The sequence below is a fragment of the Oncorhynchus tshawytscha genome, linkage group LG06, assembly GCF_018296145.1.
Source record: "Oncorhynchus tshawytscha isolate Ot180627B linkage group LG06, Otsh_v2.0, whole genome shotgun sequence".
Classification (NCBI taxonomy): Eukaryota; Metazoa; Chordata; class Actinopteri; order Salmoniformes; family Salmonidae; genus Oncorhynchus; species Oncorhynchus tshawytscha.
The window spans coordinates 7,361,330-7,376,256 of NC_056434.1; the positions used below are offsets into that span (position 1 = coordinate 7,361,330).

The 14,927-nt window shown below is 42.3% G+C and overlaps 1 protein-coding gene across 1 annotated transcript in view; it reads left to right on the plus strand.

The window, feature by feature from the left end:
* The window catches only part of alpi.2 (alkaline phosphatase, intestinal, tandem duplicate 2), a 32,683-nt gene that overhangs the window by 16,140 nt on the left and 1,616 nt on the right, over positions 1 to 14,927 (plus strand). Inside the window, exons 3-10 of the mRNA XM_042322895.1 lie at positions 925 to 1,040; positions 1,531 to 1,705; positions 5,893 to 6,065; positions 8,029 to 8,154; positions 8,431 to 8,500; positions 10,136 to 10,270; positions 10,904 to 11,095; positions 14,613 to 14,729. Of these exons, the coding sequence (XP_042178829.1) occupies positions 925 to 1,040; positions 1,531 to 1,705; positions 5,893 to 6,065; positions 8,029 to 8,154; positions 8,431 to 8,500; positions 10,136 to 10,270; positions 10,904 to 11,095; positions 14,613 to 14,729 (1,104 nt within the window). The remainder of the gene's footprint in view (positions 1 to 924; positions 1,041 to 1,530; positions 1,706 to 5,892; positions 6,066 to 8,028; positions 8,155 to 8,430; positions 8,501 to 10,135; positions 10,271 to 10,903; positions 11,096 to 14,612; positions 14,730 to 14,927) is intronic.

Consider the following 14,927-nt stretch of genomic DNA (forward strand, 5'->3'; position numbering starts at 1 on the left):
AACCACTAGACTACCTGCCGCCCCAGGAAAAGCTGTAACCACTAGACTACCTGCCGCCCCAGGAAAAGCTCTAACCACTAGACTACCTGCCGCCCCAGGAAAAGCTCTAACCACTAGACTACCTGCCGCCCCAGGAAAAGCTCTAACCACTAGACTACCTGCCGCCCCAGGAAAAGCTCTAACCACTAGACTACCTGCCGCCCCAGGAAAAGCTCTAACCACTAGACTACCTGCCGCCCCAGGAAAAGCTCTAACCACTAGACTACCTGCCGCCCCAGGAAAAGCTCTAACCACTAGACTACCTGCCGCCCCAGGAAAAGCTGTAACCACTAGACTACCTGCCGCCCCAGGAAAAGCTCTAACCACTAGACTACCTGCCGCCCCAGGAAAAGCTCTAACCACTAGACTACCTGCCGCCCCAGGAAAAGCTCTAACCACTAGACTACCTGCCGCCCCAGGAAAAGCTCTAACCACTAGACTACCTGCCGCCCCAGGAAAAGCTGTAACCACTAGACTACCTGCCGCCCCAGGAAAAGCTCTAACCACTAGACTACCTGCCGCCCCAGGAAAAGCTCTAACCACTAGACTACCTGCCGCCCCAGGAAAAGCTCTAACCACTAGACTACCTGCCGCCCCAGGAAAAGCTCTAACCACTAGACTACCTGCCGCCCCAGGAAAAGCTCTAACCACTAGACTACCTGCCGCCCCAGGAAAAGCTGTAACCACTAGACTACCTGCCGCCCCAGGAAAAGCTCTAACCACTAGACTACCTGCCGCCCCAGGAAAAGCTGTAAAAACGTTATCTGTCAATTCAGGAGAAGTTATCAAAAGGTTGTGTGTCTTTCAGGAGAAGCTGTAAAAACATTATCTGTCAATTCAGGTGATGTTGTCAAACGGTTGTGTGCTCCGCCAATGTCCATGCAGGTATGGGCATCCCCACAGTGACTGCAGCGAGGATCCTCAAAGGGCAGATGAATGGAGGGAACGGAGAGGAGTTTAGTCTGGCAATGGACACCTTCCCACACTTAGCCCTGTCTAAGGTCTGTCCAATCTCCTCTCATGAAGACAATATCATTTGAACCTCATCCTTTTTTTTCATTTTGATGTCAGACATTTCAAATATGTATTATGCTCACTACTTTGAACAGGCCTACTGCTGTAAAGATGTGAAGTTAACCCAGCTGATGGTCTTTATGACTTCAGGATACTAGTAATATCATTATACTACCATTATACTGAAAGTGTTTATACCAGGGGAGGGTTCCATTCCACTGTAAAATAATCCATTCAGGGAAATAAATTACACAAAAAAAAATAGTTATATATTTATCCAATTAATTTAATGGAGAATTGAACTCAACCCTGGTATAACGTAGACATGTAAATTAAGATGTTTCACTGGTTTACAACAAATCTGTGTGTGTGTGTGTGTGTGTGTGTGTGTGTGTGTGTGTGTGTGTGTGTGTGTGTGTGTGTGTGTGTGTGTGTGTGTGTGTGTGTGTGTGTGTGTGTGTGTATTTGACCCTTCAGACGTACAACGTGGACCAGCAGATGCCTGACAGTGCCGGCACAGCCACTGCCTACCTGTGTGGTGTGAAGGCCAACTATGGAACCCTCGGTCTCAGTGCCTCAGCTCTGCGCTACAACTGCAACAGCACCTTCGGAAACGAGGTGGAATCTGTCCTTCACCGCGCCAAGATGGCAGGTAGGGGGTTTAAATAGGGTCCTTGTCTGAAGGGTCTACAGCAGGATTTTCCTAACTCAGTCCTGAGGCCCCCCCTGGGTGCACATTTTGGTTTTTGCCCTAGCACTACACACAGGGTTGGGTAGATGACGTTCTGAATGTAATCCATTACAGTTACTAGTTACCTGTCCTCAATTGTAATCTGTAATGTACTTTTTGGATTACCCCAAACGCATAATAACGTAATCTGATTACGTTCAGTTACTTTTTGTTACAGGAATTAAATTGCTCTATGTTTTAATACCCAATTAAACACTCTGTCAATTCATAAGGATTTGTAAGACCCTTATTTTATAATAATGGACAGAGCCCAGTCTTAAAGTCAAAGCAGAGTTTATTCACGAGAGTACTGAACACGATACAGTTTACCACAGGTTAGAAACTGAAAATGGCGTCATTAGTTCCAGTACCAACCCGTCTCTTCTCCCACCCTGGTACAAAGGCAGTATCTCAAGCCTTCCCACATCGTCTCCCTACCAATTTAATATAATTTATGGTCGAGCCAAGGTCTTCTTGTGTAGATAAGCATTCTAGCCAGTCTGAAGATATAGTTCATTCATTTCTACCAAGGAACAGACAGTCATTGTTCTAATTCTTGATTATATTTACACACATTATATTCAGTACTAGGATTAAGAAAAAAAATTCATACATATACAGTAACATAATAGTATTCTGATTAGTACATATACAGTAACATAATAGTATTCTGATTAGTACATATACAGTAACATAATAGTATTCTGATTAGTACATATACAGTAACATAATAGTATTCTGATTAGTACATATACAGTAACATAATAGTATTCTGATTAGTACATATACAGTAACATAATAGTATTCTGATTAGTCAGTCCTGATTGAAATGTATACATAATTAGTCATTATTGATAAAAATTCCCTTAACACTTTTACATTACTTTCGCCTTAAGAGGCATTAGAAGAAGACAAAAAATGTATGTTACCAATTGAATGACATCTATTGCAGGTCAATGTTAAAGTTTACTCAAATTTTACTTAATGGGTTGGTTATGTAGGCTTCTTCTAACCCATCACTTTATACTACATATAATAATATGATTACATTTTTTTTTTTAAATGGATTTAGCAACTACAGATTTCCCCTTTAAGTCTATCAAAAGTGTGTGAGTTTGATCACGTGTCCATTAGACCTTTGGATATTTATTTTTTATCATCATGAATTAGATTGAGCGATAAAAGCCCCACTTTTATTCCATAGGCTGGGATCCATACTATGCAGCTGTTATTCCATAGGCTGGGATCTGCACTATGCAGCTGTTGTTCCATAGGCTGGGATCTACACTATGCAGCTGTTATTCCATAGGCTGGGATCTCCACTATGCCGCTGTTATTCCATAGGCTGGGATCTACACTATGCAGCTGTTGTTCCATAGGCTGGGATCTACACTATGCAGCTGTTATTCCATAGGCTGGGATCCGCACTATGCAGCTGTTGTTCCATAGGCTGGGATCTACACTATGCAGCTGTTATTCCATAGGCTGGGATCTGCACTATGCAGCTGTTGTTCCATAGGCTGGGATCTGCACTATGCAGCTGTTGTTCCATAGGCTGGGATCTACACTATGCAGCTGTTGCAAAAGCGCATTTTTCACTGACTGTCCACTGGTTTCAAAAACAATGATTGATAGGCATCTTTAAACTTCTTGAATTCAACCATTATTGGGTTCAAATACACATTTAGATTTGTGAACAGCCATCCACACCAACCACAATCCGTAAGGTGCAAATTCCTAAATGAGAGTGCAACAGTGTGATTCACATCAATGCGCTATGTCGATATTTTTTTATTTATTTTACCTTTATTTAACTAGGCAAGTCAGTTAAGAACAAATTCTTATTTTCAGTGACGGCCTAGGAGCAGTGGGTTTAACTACCTGTTCAGGGGCAGAACGACAGATTTGTATCTTGTCAGCTCGGGGGTTTGAACTTAAACTTCCAACGCTCTAACCACTAGGCTACCCTGCCGCCCCAATAGTATCAATAGTAAGTGATATCCGTGTCACCGTAGACTACACCACTACTATCATCCTTACCTCCAAGCATTTATTCAAATGGTATAATCCTTGGATGCCGACAGCAGTCGCACCATTGGAAGACATAACTTGGACTGTAGCCTACAAAAGCCTATTCCTGCTCTTTCTCCCCGATCCATCAAACACATTTGTTGTGTCATCACAGTGGTCTCTGACATCATAGTGGTCTCTGACATCACAGTAGTCTCTGACTTCATAGTTGTCTCTGACATCATAGTGATCTCTGACACCATAGTGGTCTCTGACATCACAGTGGTCTCTGACATCACAGTGGTCTCTGACTTGTTGGTCAGACTCGCTCAGGTGGAACAAACTTAAACTTGCGCCTTTTTTCAATGCTGATTTGAACGTGTCAACAACAAAAAAATATTCCGCAAACATCCTTTCTGATTTTAAAAGTCATCCTCAAAGTAATCATCTAGTTTTTCAAAAATATCTGATATCTGAGTACAATATTTTTGCCGGTAACGTAAACGGATTACAGTTACCAGTTTTTTTGTAATCCCTTACATGTAATCCGTTACAACCCTGACTACCCAGTGGATTCAAATAATCTAAACTTGACAATGAGTTGGTTATTTGAATCAGCTGTGTACAGTAGTGCTAAGTCAAGAACCAAAACGTGCACCCAGGGGGTGGGGCCCAGGACCTAGTTTGGGAAAAACCCTGATCTAGTGGAATAGATTCCTCTTTTCGCCTCCTTTTTTTTCAGATCTAAAAGGGATTGTACTGGAGATGGACCTTTGGTGGAAATCCATCCAGAGCTTTCATTAAATTAGGGGTCATCTGTGGTCATCAGTGGAAAAAAAAGGAAAGGAGACTATTTTTAAGTGTATTGAGACACTACCTGGGACTATTTTTAACCTCTACTGTCACGTTCTGACCTTAGTTCTGTTATTATATCTTTGTTTAAGTATGGTCAGGGCGTGAGTTGGGTGGGTTGTCTATGTTCGTTTTTCTATCATTTGGGATTTCTGTGTTCGGCCTCGTATGGTTCTCAATCAGAGGCAGCTGTCAATCGTTGTCCCTGATTGAGAATCATACTTAGGTAGCCTGGTTTCTCTTTTGAGTTGTGGGTGTTTATTTTCTGTCTTTGTGTATGTCGCCAGACAGGAATGTTTCGGTTGTCGTTCGTTCACTTTATTGTTTTGTATTTCAGTGTTCATTTTGATTAAACATTATGGACACTTACCATGCTGCGCATTGGTCCTCCGATCCTTCTCGCTACTCCTCGTCAGAAGAGGAGGACGAGAATCCTTACAGAAACACCCACCACCAAAGGACCAAACAGCCCTTTGGTCCGATCCTTGCGGCTCCTCGTCAGAAGAAGAGGACGAGCGTTACATCTACGGGATCGGTGTCCCCCTACGGGAGCTAACGTGGGCGAATGTGATTAGCATGGATACACGTGTCTTATATGGGCAGAAAACTTCAATTATCTAACTGCACTGTCCAATTTACAGTAGCAGTGAAATAATACCATGCTATTGTTTGAGGAGAGTGCACAGTTATGAACTTGAAAATGTATCAATAAACCAGTTAGCCACATTTGTGCAGAATTGAGAAAACATTTTGAACAGAAATGCAATGGTTCATTGGATCAGTCTAAAATTTTGCACAGACACTGCTGTCATCTAGTGGCCAAAATCTAAATTGCGCCTAAACTGCAATATTACATTATGGGCTTTCTCTTGCATTTCAATGATGATATAAAAAACAAAAAACTTTTATCTTTTACCAGATCTAATGTGTTATATTACATGCATTTCCAATTTCCACAAACTTCAAAGTGTTTCCTTTCAAATGGTATCAAGAATATGCATATCCTTGCATCAGGTCCTGAGCTACAGGCAGTTAGATTTGGATATGTAATTTTAGGTGAAAATTGAAAAAAAGGGTCTGATAGTTAGCTCGATATTGAGATGGTTTAGAGACCATAGAAAAACATCAGGAGGTTAGAAAATATAAATGAATGTTTCTTATTGAACAAGTTGTACTTTCCCTCAGTTTCACTCAGTTTCTCTCCCGTTGGTGCCTTATGAACATGAGCATGTGGTTTTGCATTTCAGGGAAGTCGGTGGGCATCGTCTCCACCGCCCGTGTGCAGCATGCCTCTCCTGGAGCCGCCTACTCCCACACAGCCAACCGAGGTTGGTACGCCGACTCTGACATGAACACCGCAGACATCACAGCAGGATGCCGTGACATCGCCTACCAGCTGGTCCACAACACTGACATCAATGTAAGACTCCAGAGGTGGTCATCTTAGATAATAGACAAGATGGCTGACTTTCAAGGATATTGAGCACCATAATGGGTATTATCTTATGTGAATGAAACATTTTGAATGTGTATTGTTTACATTGCAAGACATATCAGTTGAGTCAGTTAACTCATCCAGCAAGATAATTCAAAATAGCATACAACATTACATTTAAAAAAGTAATTCCACACTTTCCAAGCTTTTTTGGAATGTAGCATTTTGAAACGTTAAGTTAGCCTGCTCCCAAAACGTTTTCCTCGTGGAACCAGACTGATTGCTGCATCCCCCATTCTGTTATGGTGGAACCAGACTGATTGCTGCATCCCCCATTCTGTTATGGTGGAACCAGACTGATTGCTGCATCCCCCATTCTGTTATGGTGGAACCAGCCCAGTCGCTGCATCCCCCATTCTGTTATGGTGGAACCAGCCCAGTCGCTGCATCCCCCATTCTGTTATGGTGGAACCAGCCCAGTCGCTGCATCCCCCATTCTGTTATGGTGGAACCAGCCCAGTCGCTGCATCCCCCATTCTATTTCACTTTACTTATCAGTCTGGGCTTATGCCGCATTCACGTGCTAGTCGGAACTATGAAACTAAAATTGATTATAAACACTGAGGGGATTGAATAATTGTCATGGGGTGCCCGGTGGGAAGGGATTTGTGTTTCTCCGGTGGGAGGAGTTTGGGGTTACCCCGGTGGGAGGATTCTGCAGTGCCCCGGTGGGAGGATTCTGGTGTTTCCCCGGTGGGAGGAGTTTGTGGTTACCCAGGTGGGAAGATTCTGCGATGCCCCGGTGAGAGTAGTTGGTGTTTCCCTGGTAGGAGCCGTTTGGGGTTGCCCTGGTGGAAGGAGTTTGGTGTTGCCCTGATGGAAGGAGTTTGGGGTTGCCCTGATATAAGGAGTTTGGGGTTGCCCTGATGGAAGAAGTTTGGTGTTACCCTGATATAAGGAGTTTGGGGTTGCCCTGATGGAAGGAGTTTGGGGTTGCCCTGGTGGAAGGAGTTTGGGGTTGCCCTGATGGAAGGAGTTTGGGGTTGCCCTGGTGGAAGGAGTTTGGGGTTGCCCTGATGGAAGGAGTTTGGGGTTGCCCTGATGGAAGGAGTTTGGGGTTGCCCTGGTGGAAGGAGTTTGGGGTTGCCCTGATGGAAGGAGTTTGGGGTTGCCCTGATATAAGGAGTTTGGGGTTGCCCTGATGGAAGGAGTTTGGGGTTGCCCTGATGGAAGGAGTTTGGTGTTGCCCTGATGGGAGGAGTTTGGTGTTGCCCTGATGGAAGGAGTTTGGTGTTGCCCTGATGGAAGGAGTTTGGTGTTGCCCTGATGGGAGGAGTTTGGTGTTGCCCTGATGGGAGGAGTTTGGTGTTGTCCTGATGGGAGGAGTTTGCACCGGAATTCATTTTGGAACTAGGCTGCCTCCCGGGCGTGAGCCAGGTGGCCTACTCTGGCCGTAATGAGTAGGATTCTGTGTTCACATGCTACAGAGATGGCTTTGGATAAACACGCTTTATCTGCCTTCGTTTGACTTCCCAGTAACAACTCGTTTGAAAATTCAAACATTTGTTTTATAGAAAAGACATTTCTGAATGATGCATCATGCTGCCTTGTTGACAACATGACCAAGCAGCGTGGTTTTACTGGTCCATTTGAACAGGGTGCTCCTCCCTCACCACTTTGGTCTGTTCACGTCACGGGCCATAGACCGGTGCACCACGTTTCATCTTTATCAAACTCCCTCACTGTGTGTTGAATTAAGCCTTCCACTGATTGGTTGAAAGTAACCCAATTGCTGACATGTTGATTGTCAGTGAAGTTAAATAGAATGGTTAGCGATCAAACTGCTTCCACCAGGCTACCAAAATGTATCCCACAGTATGAACATTGATCCGTACATGGAAACCAACCAACATCTACTGTCCATTCACTTCCATGTGTCCTGTGACAGGTCATTCTTGGTGGAGGACGAAAATATATGTTTTCCAAGGAAACACCGGACCCAGAGTATCCATCATACAAAGGAGTCCGTAACGACAAGATTGACCTCACCGCAGTGTGGCTCAATAACAAACAGGTTAAACATGGCTGCAGACACTAAACCTTCACTACAATTGTATCAATGACTCATTCACAGCAATGTGGTAATGCTGGACTGAAGGTGTTATACCAGCTTAGACAACCTTGGCAATTGGTGACCCTTGTGTTATTGGCTGAACAAAAAAAGGCTGAACAAAAAAAGTCTGAATCTGGACAATAAGTCACAATGAGATCAGACAACTTCCACTTTCCTGCTTCTTCACCATTTCTCAACCCTTTTCAATAAACCCTTACCCGTACCTCTGCTTTATAGAATGCAAAGTATGTGTGGAACAAAGATGAATTTGACAAAGTGAATCCGGAAAAAACAGACTACCTGATGGGTAAGAATATACGTACATCTTGCTCTGCTAGAAAGGAACACTTGAGCTTTTAGAAGTCAATAATTATTATTTGAAATGTATATCTTTTTTAAATTTAGGTGGTAGATCAGCTTATATTAGATTGTAGCTTCCATCAATGTCTGTATCACTTTGCAAAAATATACATTTGAAGCCGGAAGTTTACATACACCTTAGCCAAATACATTGATACTCAGTATTTCACAATTCCTGACATTTAATCCAAGTAAAAATTCCCTGTGTTAGGTCAGTTAGGATCACCACTTTATTTTAAGAATGTGAAATGTCCGAATAATAGTAGAGAATGCTTTATTTCAGCTTTAATTTCTTTCATCATATTCCTAGTGGGTCAGAAGTTTACATACACTCAATTAGTATTTGGTAGCATTGCATTTCAATTGTTTAACTTGGATCAAATGCTTCAGGTAGCCTTCCACAAGCTTCCCACAAAAAGTTGGGTGAATTTTGGCCCATTCAAATCAATCCCAGAACAACAGCAAAGGACCTTGTGAAGATGTCGGAGGAAACAGGTACAAAAGTATCTATTTCCAGAATAAAATGAGTCCTATATCGACATAACCTGAAAGGCCGCTCAGCAAGGAAGAAGCCACTGCTCCAAAACCACCATAAAAAGCCAGACTACGGTTTGCAACTGCACATGGAGATAAAGATCGTACTTCTTGGAGAAATGTCCTCTCGTCTGATGAAACAAAAATAGAACTGTTTGGCAATAATGACCATTGTTGTGTTTGGAGGATAAAGGGGGATGCTTGCAAGCCGAAGACCACCATCCCAATCGTGAAGCATGGAGGTGGCAGCATCATGTTGTGGTGGTGCTTTGCTGCAGGAAAGACTGGTGCACTTCACAAAATAGATGGCATCATGTGGAAAGAAAATTATGTGGATATATTGAAGCAACATCTCAAGACATCAGTCAGGAAGTTAAAGCTTGGTCACATATAGGTCTTCCAAATGGACAATGACCTCAAGCCTACTTCCAAAGTTGTGGCAAAATGGCTTAAGCACAACAAAATCAAGGTATTGGAATGGCCATCAAAAAGCCTCAATCCCATAGAAAATTTCCGGGAAGAACTGAAAAAGCATGTGCGAGCAAGGAGGCCTAAAAACCTGATTCAGTTACACCAGCTCTGTCAGGAGGAATGGGCCAAAATTCACCCAACTTATTGTGGGAAGCTTGTGGAAGGCTACACAAAACGTTTGACCCAAGTTAAACAATTGAAAGGCAATGCTACCAAATACTAATTGAGTGTATGTAAACTTCTGACCCACTGGGAATGTGAAGAAAGAAATTAAAGCTGAAATAAATCATTCTCTACTATTATTCTGACATTTCACATTCTTAAAATAAATTGGTGATCCAACTTATTGTGGGACCTTAGACAGGGACTTTTTACTGGGATTAAATGCCAGGAATTGTGGAAAAAATGAGTTTAAATGTAGTTGGCTGAGGTGTATGTAAACTTCCGACTTCAACTGTTAAAACGTTTTATAGTCAATATTACTGAATGCTTCTTTTCTGCATTCTATTCACCCACATCTTGTAACAGTGGATTGGCCATTTTACCTGGGGATTTCTCTCTGTTTTTTCTAATCCAGGTCTGTTTGAGCCAAGTGACTGCCGCTATGAGCTAGAGCGTGACCATACCTTGGACCCTTCCCTCACTGAGATGGTGGACAAAGCCATCAAGATCCTCCGCAGGAACCCCAAAGGATACTACCTCTTTGTGGAAGATGAGTATTGATACTTCCCTGGATGACCTTGGGTAACAGCATCCCCAAATGATGTCCTGTGTAAGAGAACCTAGGCCAGGATAATCAAATCAGGAGGATGAGAGCTTTTCAGTGTAAACTAATGCAGTTGACAGTAGTTTGACAGTAGTTTGGGAGTGTATTGTACGGGAGTAATTGTGGGCGAAATCATGCCTTTATAGGGTACTTAACTCAAGCCCTATGAATCAATGACTATCAAGTATGTCATTCCATTTTAGTTCTTACATTTTGTTGACAATTGGTACATGGTGTTCCTTCTTACAGTGACATAATCTCTCCAATATGGAGTACAGGTTAGACAGTGACATCATCTCTCCAAGATGGAGTATGGGTTAGACAGTGACATCATCTCTCCAAAATGGAGTACAGGTTAGACAGTGACATCATCTCTCCAAGATGGAGTACAGTTTTGACAGTGACATCATCTCTCCAAAATGGAGTAGAGCTTTGACAGTGACATCATCTCTCCTAGATGGAGTACAGTTTAACAGCCTATTACATCTATTTAAAGATTCTGCGAGTGAGGAGACTAATAAATATAATTCATAAAGATCATATTGTATTGACAATTGCTGCGGGGGGTTTTCACTTCAAGGGGGAGAATTGATCACGGTCACCATGGCAGCGGGGCCAAATTTGCCCTGACGGAGGCGGTGGAGTTTGACAATGCCATCGAGCGGGCGGCAGAACTGACCAGTGAGCTGGACACTCTGTCTGTGGTCACTGCTGACCACTCCCACGTCTTCTCCTTTGGAGGGCACTCCAACAGAGGGAACCCCGTCTTAGGTAGGCTACATCATGAAGTCCATAGTTAGGCCTAGCGTTACAAAGCTACCGGTAATTTGCCAAAGAAAACATATTAAACATCAATGGTATTCACTAAGTTGATGGTTTATATTTAGGACATTGTTTTACAGCCTTGTCATAATTTATTTTATTTTAAAAATGTCTTATTTGATTATTTGCCATTGGAAAGTATTCAAACCCCTTGACTTTTTTCCCACATTTTGTTACATTAGACAATTTTTTAAAATTGATTAATTGAAAAAATGTCCTCAGAAATCTCCACAAAATACCCTATAATGACAAACAACAACAAGAAAACAAGTTTTAAAGAAATGTTTGCAAATGTATTAAAAAATGTAAAATATTAAAAAATGTATTGACATAAGTATTCAGACCCTTTGCTATGAGACTCGAAATTGAGCTCAGCTGCATCCTGTTTCCATTGATCATCCTTGAGATGTTTTTCCAACTTGATTGGAGTCCACCTGTGGTAAATAAATTAAATTGATTAGACATGATTTGGAAAGGCACACACATGTCTATATAAGGTCCCATAGTTGACAGTGCATGTCAAAGCAAAAACCAAGCCTTGAGGTCGACGGAATTGTCCGTAGAGCGCCGAGACAGGATTGTGTCGAGTCACAGATCTGGGGAAGGGTACCAAAAAATGTCTGCAGCCTTGAAGGACCCCAAGAACACAGTGGCCTCCATCATTCTTAAATGGAAGAAGTTTGGAACCACTAAGGCCCTTCCTAGAGCTGGCCACCCAGCCAAACTGAACAATCGGGGGAGAAGGGCTTTGGTCAGGGAGGTGACCAAGAACCCGATGGTCACTGACAGAGCTCAAAAGTTCCTCTGTGGAGATGGGAGAACCTTACAGATGGACACCAATTTCTGCAGCACTCCACCAATCAGGCCTTTATGGTAGAGTGGCCAGACTGAAGCCTTCAGTAAGAGGCACATGACATCCCTCTTGGGGTTTGCCAAAGGCACCTACAGACTCTCAGACCATGAGAAACAAGATTCTTTGGTCTGATGAAACCAAGATTGAACTCTCTGGCCTGAATGCCAAGCGTCACATCTGAACGAAACCTGGCACCATGCCTACAGTGAAGCATGGTGGTGACAGCATCATGCTGTGCCTAGAGTGTGCTTTCATCAAGGCAAAGGGTGGCTACTTTGAAGAATCTCAAATATAAAAAATATGTTGATTTGTTTAACACTTTGTTTTGGTTACTACATGATTCCATATGTGTAATTTCATAGTTTTGATGTCTTCACTTTTATTATACAATGTAGAACATTGTCCAAATAAATAAAAACCCCGGAATTAGAAGGTGTGTCCAAAACTTTGACTGGTACTGTACGTAAATGTGATATTATTATTATTATTTTTTTTTTTACATTTGCCAAAATTTCTAAACTCATGTTTGCTTTGTCATCATGGGGTTTTGTGTGTAGATTGACGAGGGAGAAAAAATGATTTAATACATTTTCAAATAATTCTGTAACATAACAAAATGTGGAAAAAGTCAAAGGGCCTGAATACTTTCTGAATACACTGTACATTACATGTGATGAGGCCACGCGGGGGCTCCCGAGTGGCACAGCGGTCAAAGGCACTGCATCTCAGTGCCAGAGGCGCCACTACTACAGACACATTTTGATCATCTGAATAAAGGTTCATCTAAAATAAACTTGAAATTAACTTGAAAACGGGGTGTAACTTAAATTATTTTCCAGTTGTTTCGTTCTGAACAGAGTCCCCCCCCTACCCCTTCATACTGCAAAATAAAGTTCTGAACTGGTTTGAACCCCCCCAAAACTACTGGCTCATATATCTGGTCTACAAAACATTAGGAAAACCTGCTCTTTACATGACATAGACTGATCAGGTGAAAGCTATGATCCCTTATTGATGTCCCTTGTTAAATCCACTTCAATCAGTGTAGATGAAGGGGAGGAGACAGGTTATTAAAATAAGGATTTTCAAGTCTTGAGACAATTGAGACATGGTGTGTGCCATTCAGAGGGGTAATGTGCTAAACAAAAGATTTAAGTGCCTTTGAATGGGTTTTGGTAGTAGGTGTCAGGCACACCGGTTTGAGTGTGAAAAGAACTACAACGCTGCTGGGTTTCACTGTTTCCTATGTGTATCAAGAATGGTCCACCACCCAAAGGACATCCAGCCAACTTGACACAACTGTGGGAAGCATTGGAATCAACATGGGCCAGCATCCCTGTGGAACGCTTTCGACACCTTGCCCTGGTCGAGTCCATGCCCTGATGAATTGAAGCTGTTCTGAGGGCAACTCAATATTAGGAAGGTGTCCTTAATGTTTTGTACACTCAGTGGATAGTTCCTTTCTGTTACGTTTTAAACCTCTTGAAATCAACTTATTTTAAATTACTTCACCAATCAGTGCTGATAGAGCAGCTTGTTATGGGAAGTGCAAGCTATAGTTGTTTACATGTGTGATGGACAGACAGGTGGTGGCGAGAGATGCGATTGAAATTTTGCTGGTCAGAAGAGAGGGAGAGGCTTGAAGCGCTGGGCATCTTGTTATGACATGTATTATCTGAATTAGAGGAGTGTGTGGCTTCTATGGAGGAACTTTGAATGCCTTTGAACTTCCTAGAGTTTGCTTAACGTTGGACCAGAGCGAGCGAGCGAGTGAGCGAGCGAGCTAGATAACAAGCTTGTGTGTCCAGAGTGGCACAAGAATAAAAACACATCTTACCTTTTTGTGGCTAATAAATCCAATGTGAAACGTAATAACTATAGTATAATGTAATCCAAAATATTTCCCTAATTTCAGAATCTCGCTTGTAACGTCAGTATGCTACAGTTAGGCTTCAGAGGGGAGGGGCTACAGTAACCTAGGCTTCGGAGGGGGAGGGGCTACAGTAACCTAGGCTTCGGAGGGGGTAGCAGGTAGCATACACAATTACACACACTGGCAAAGATTTTCAGCTGGAAGGCAGACACTGGAATAAGATTCTGAGTGACAGCGTAAGTGGTTTGCATAGGCGCTTTGTTGCGTTTTTTTGTGGGGCTGGAAAAAATGCCTAGAAAGTCAAATAAATGTATCAACCGGTTCCCATTACCTTTGAAAATAACGGTTATTTTCTGGAACAGTAGAGATCACTTTCGTTCCGGGTTCTGATTTCGCCCTTTTACTGTTTTCGGTTTTGTTCCCTGAACTGGTTCCAACCCCTGCTTGAAAGTTACTAAGATGTTGGTAGTTTACAGGTAAACTTAGAAAGTTTCCAGTAATATACACACTCTTTGCATCCCTAGGTAGACCACATCATACATGGTCCATCAAATATGTCCATAGAACGCAGTGTATAGATCAGGCCCCCTATTCCATTTTGCTTTAATGCTATTTTTGGGGTGCTAAACATAGGGGTTTATATAATTATGTGGTCAGGGGGGCTGTTATGTGTATTTGAGCAAGCTTAGCGTTAGACTGACAAAATCTAATGGCATGCTGGTATGCGTTGTGTCTTGAAGGTCTGTCCCGTAACCTGGCTGAAGATAAAAAGAGCTTTACCACCACACTCTATGGAAATGGACCAGGATACAAGTTAGTCAATGGATCTCGTGCAGATGTCAACACAACGGAAGCAGGTATGTTAGGCTTTAAAGCGATGCATCATATTAAGGAACTCTAAATTTGACAGAATGTGTAGAGGAAAATGACAGCAAAATAAGATAATATTGTCTAATCAAATAGAAAAATGGTGTTGGTAAAATAATTAGGGGCGGGGCAGTACATTTAGGAAGTAATTTGCATTTATTTTTTAATTTTTTAAAATCAACTTTTGA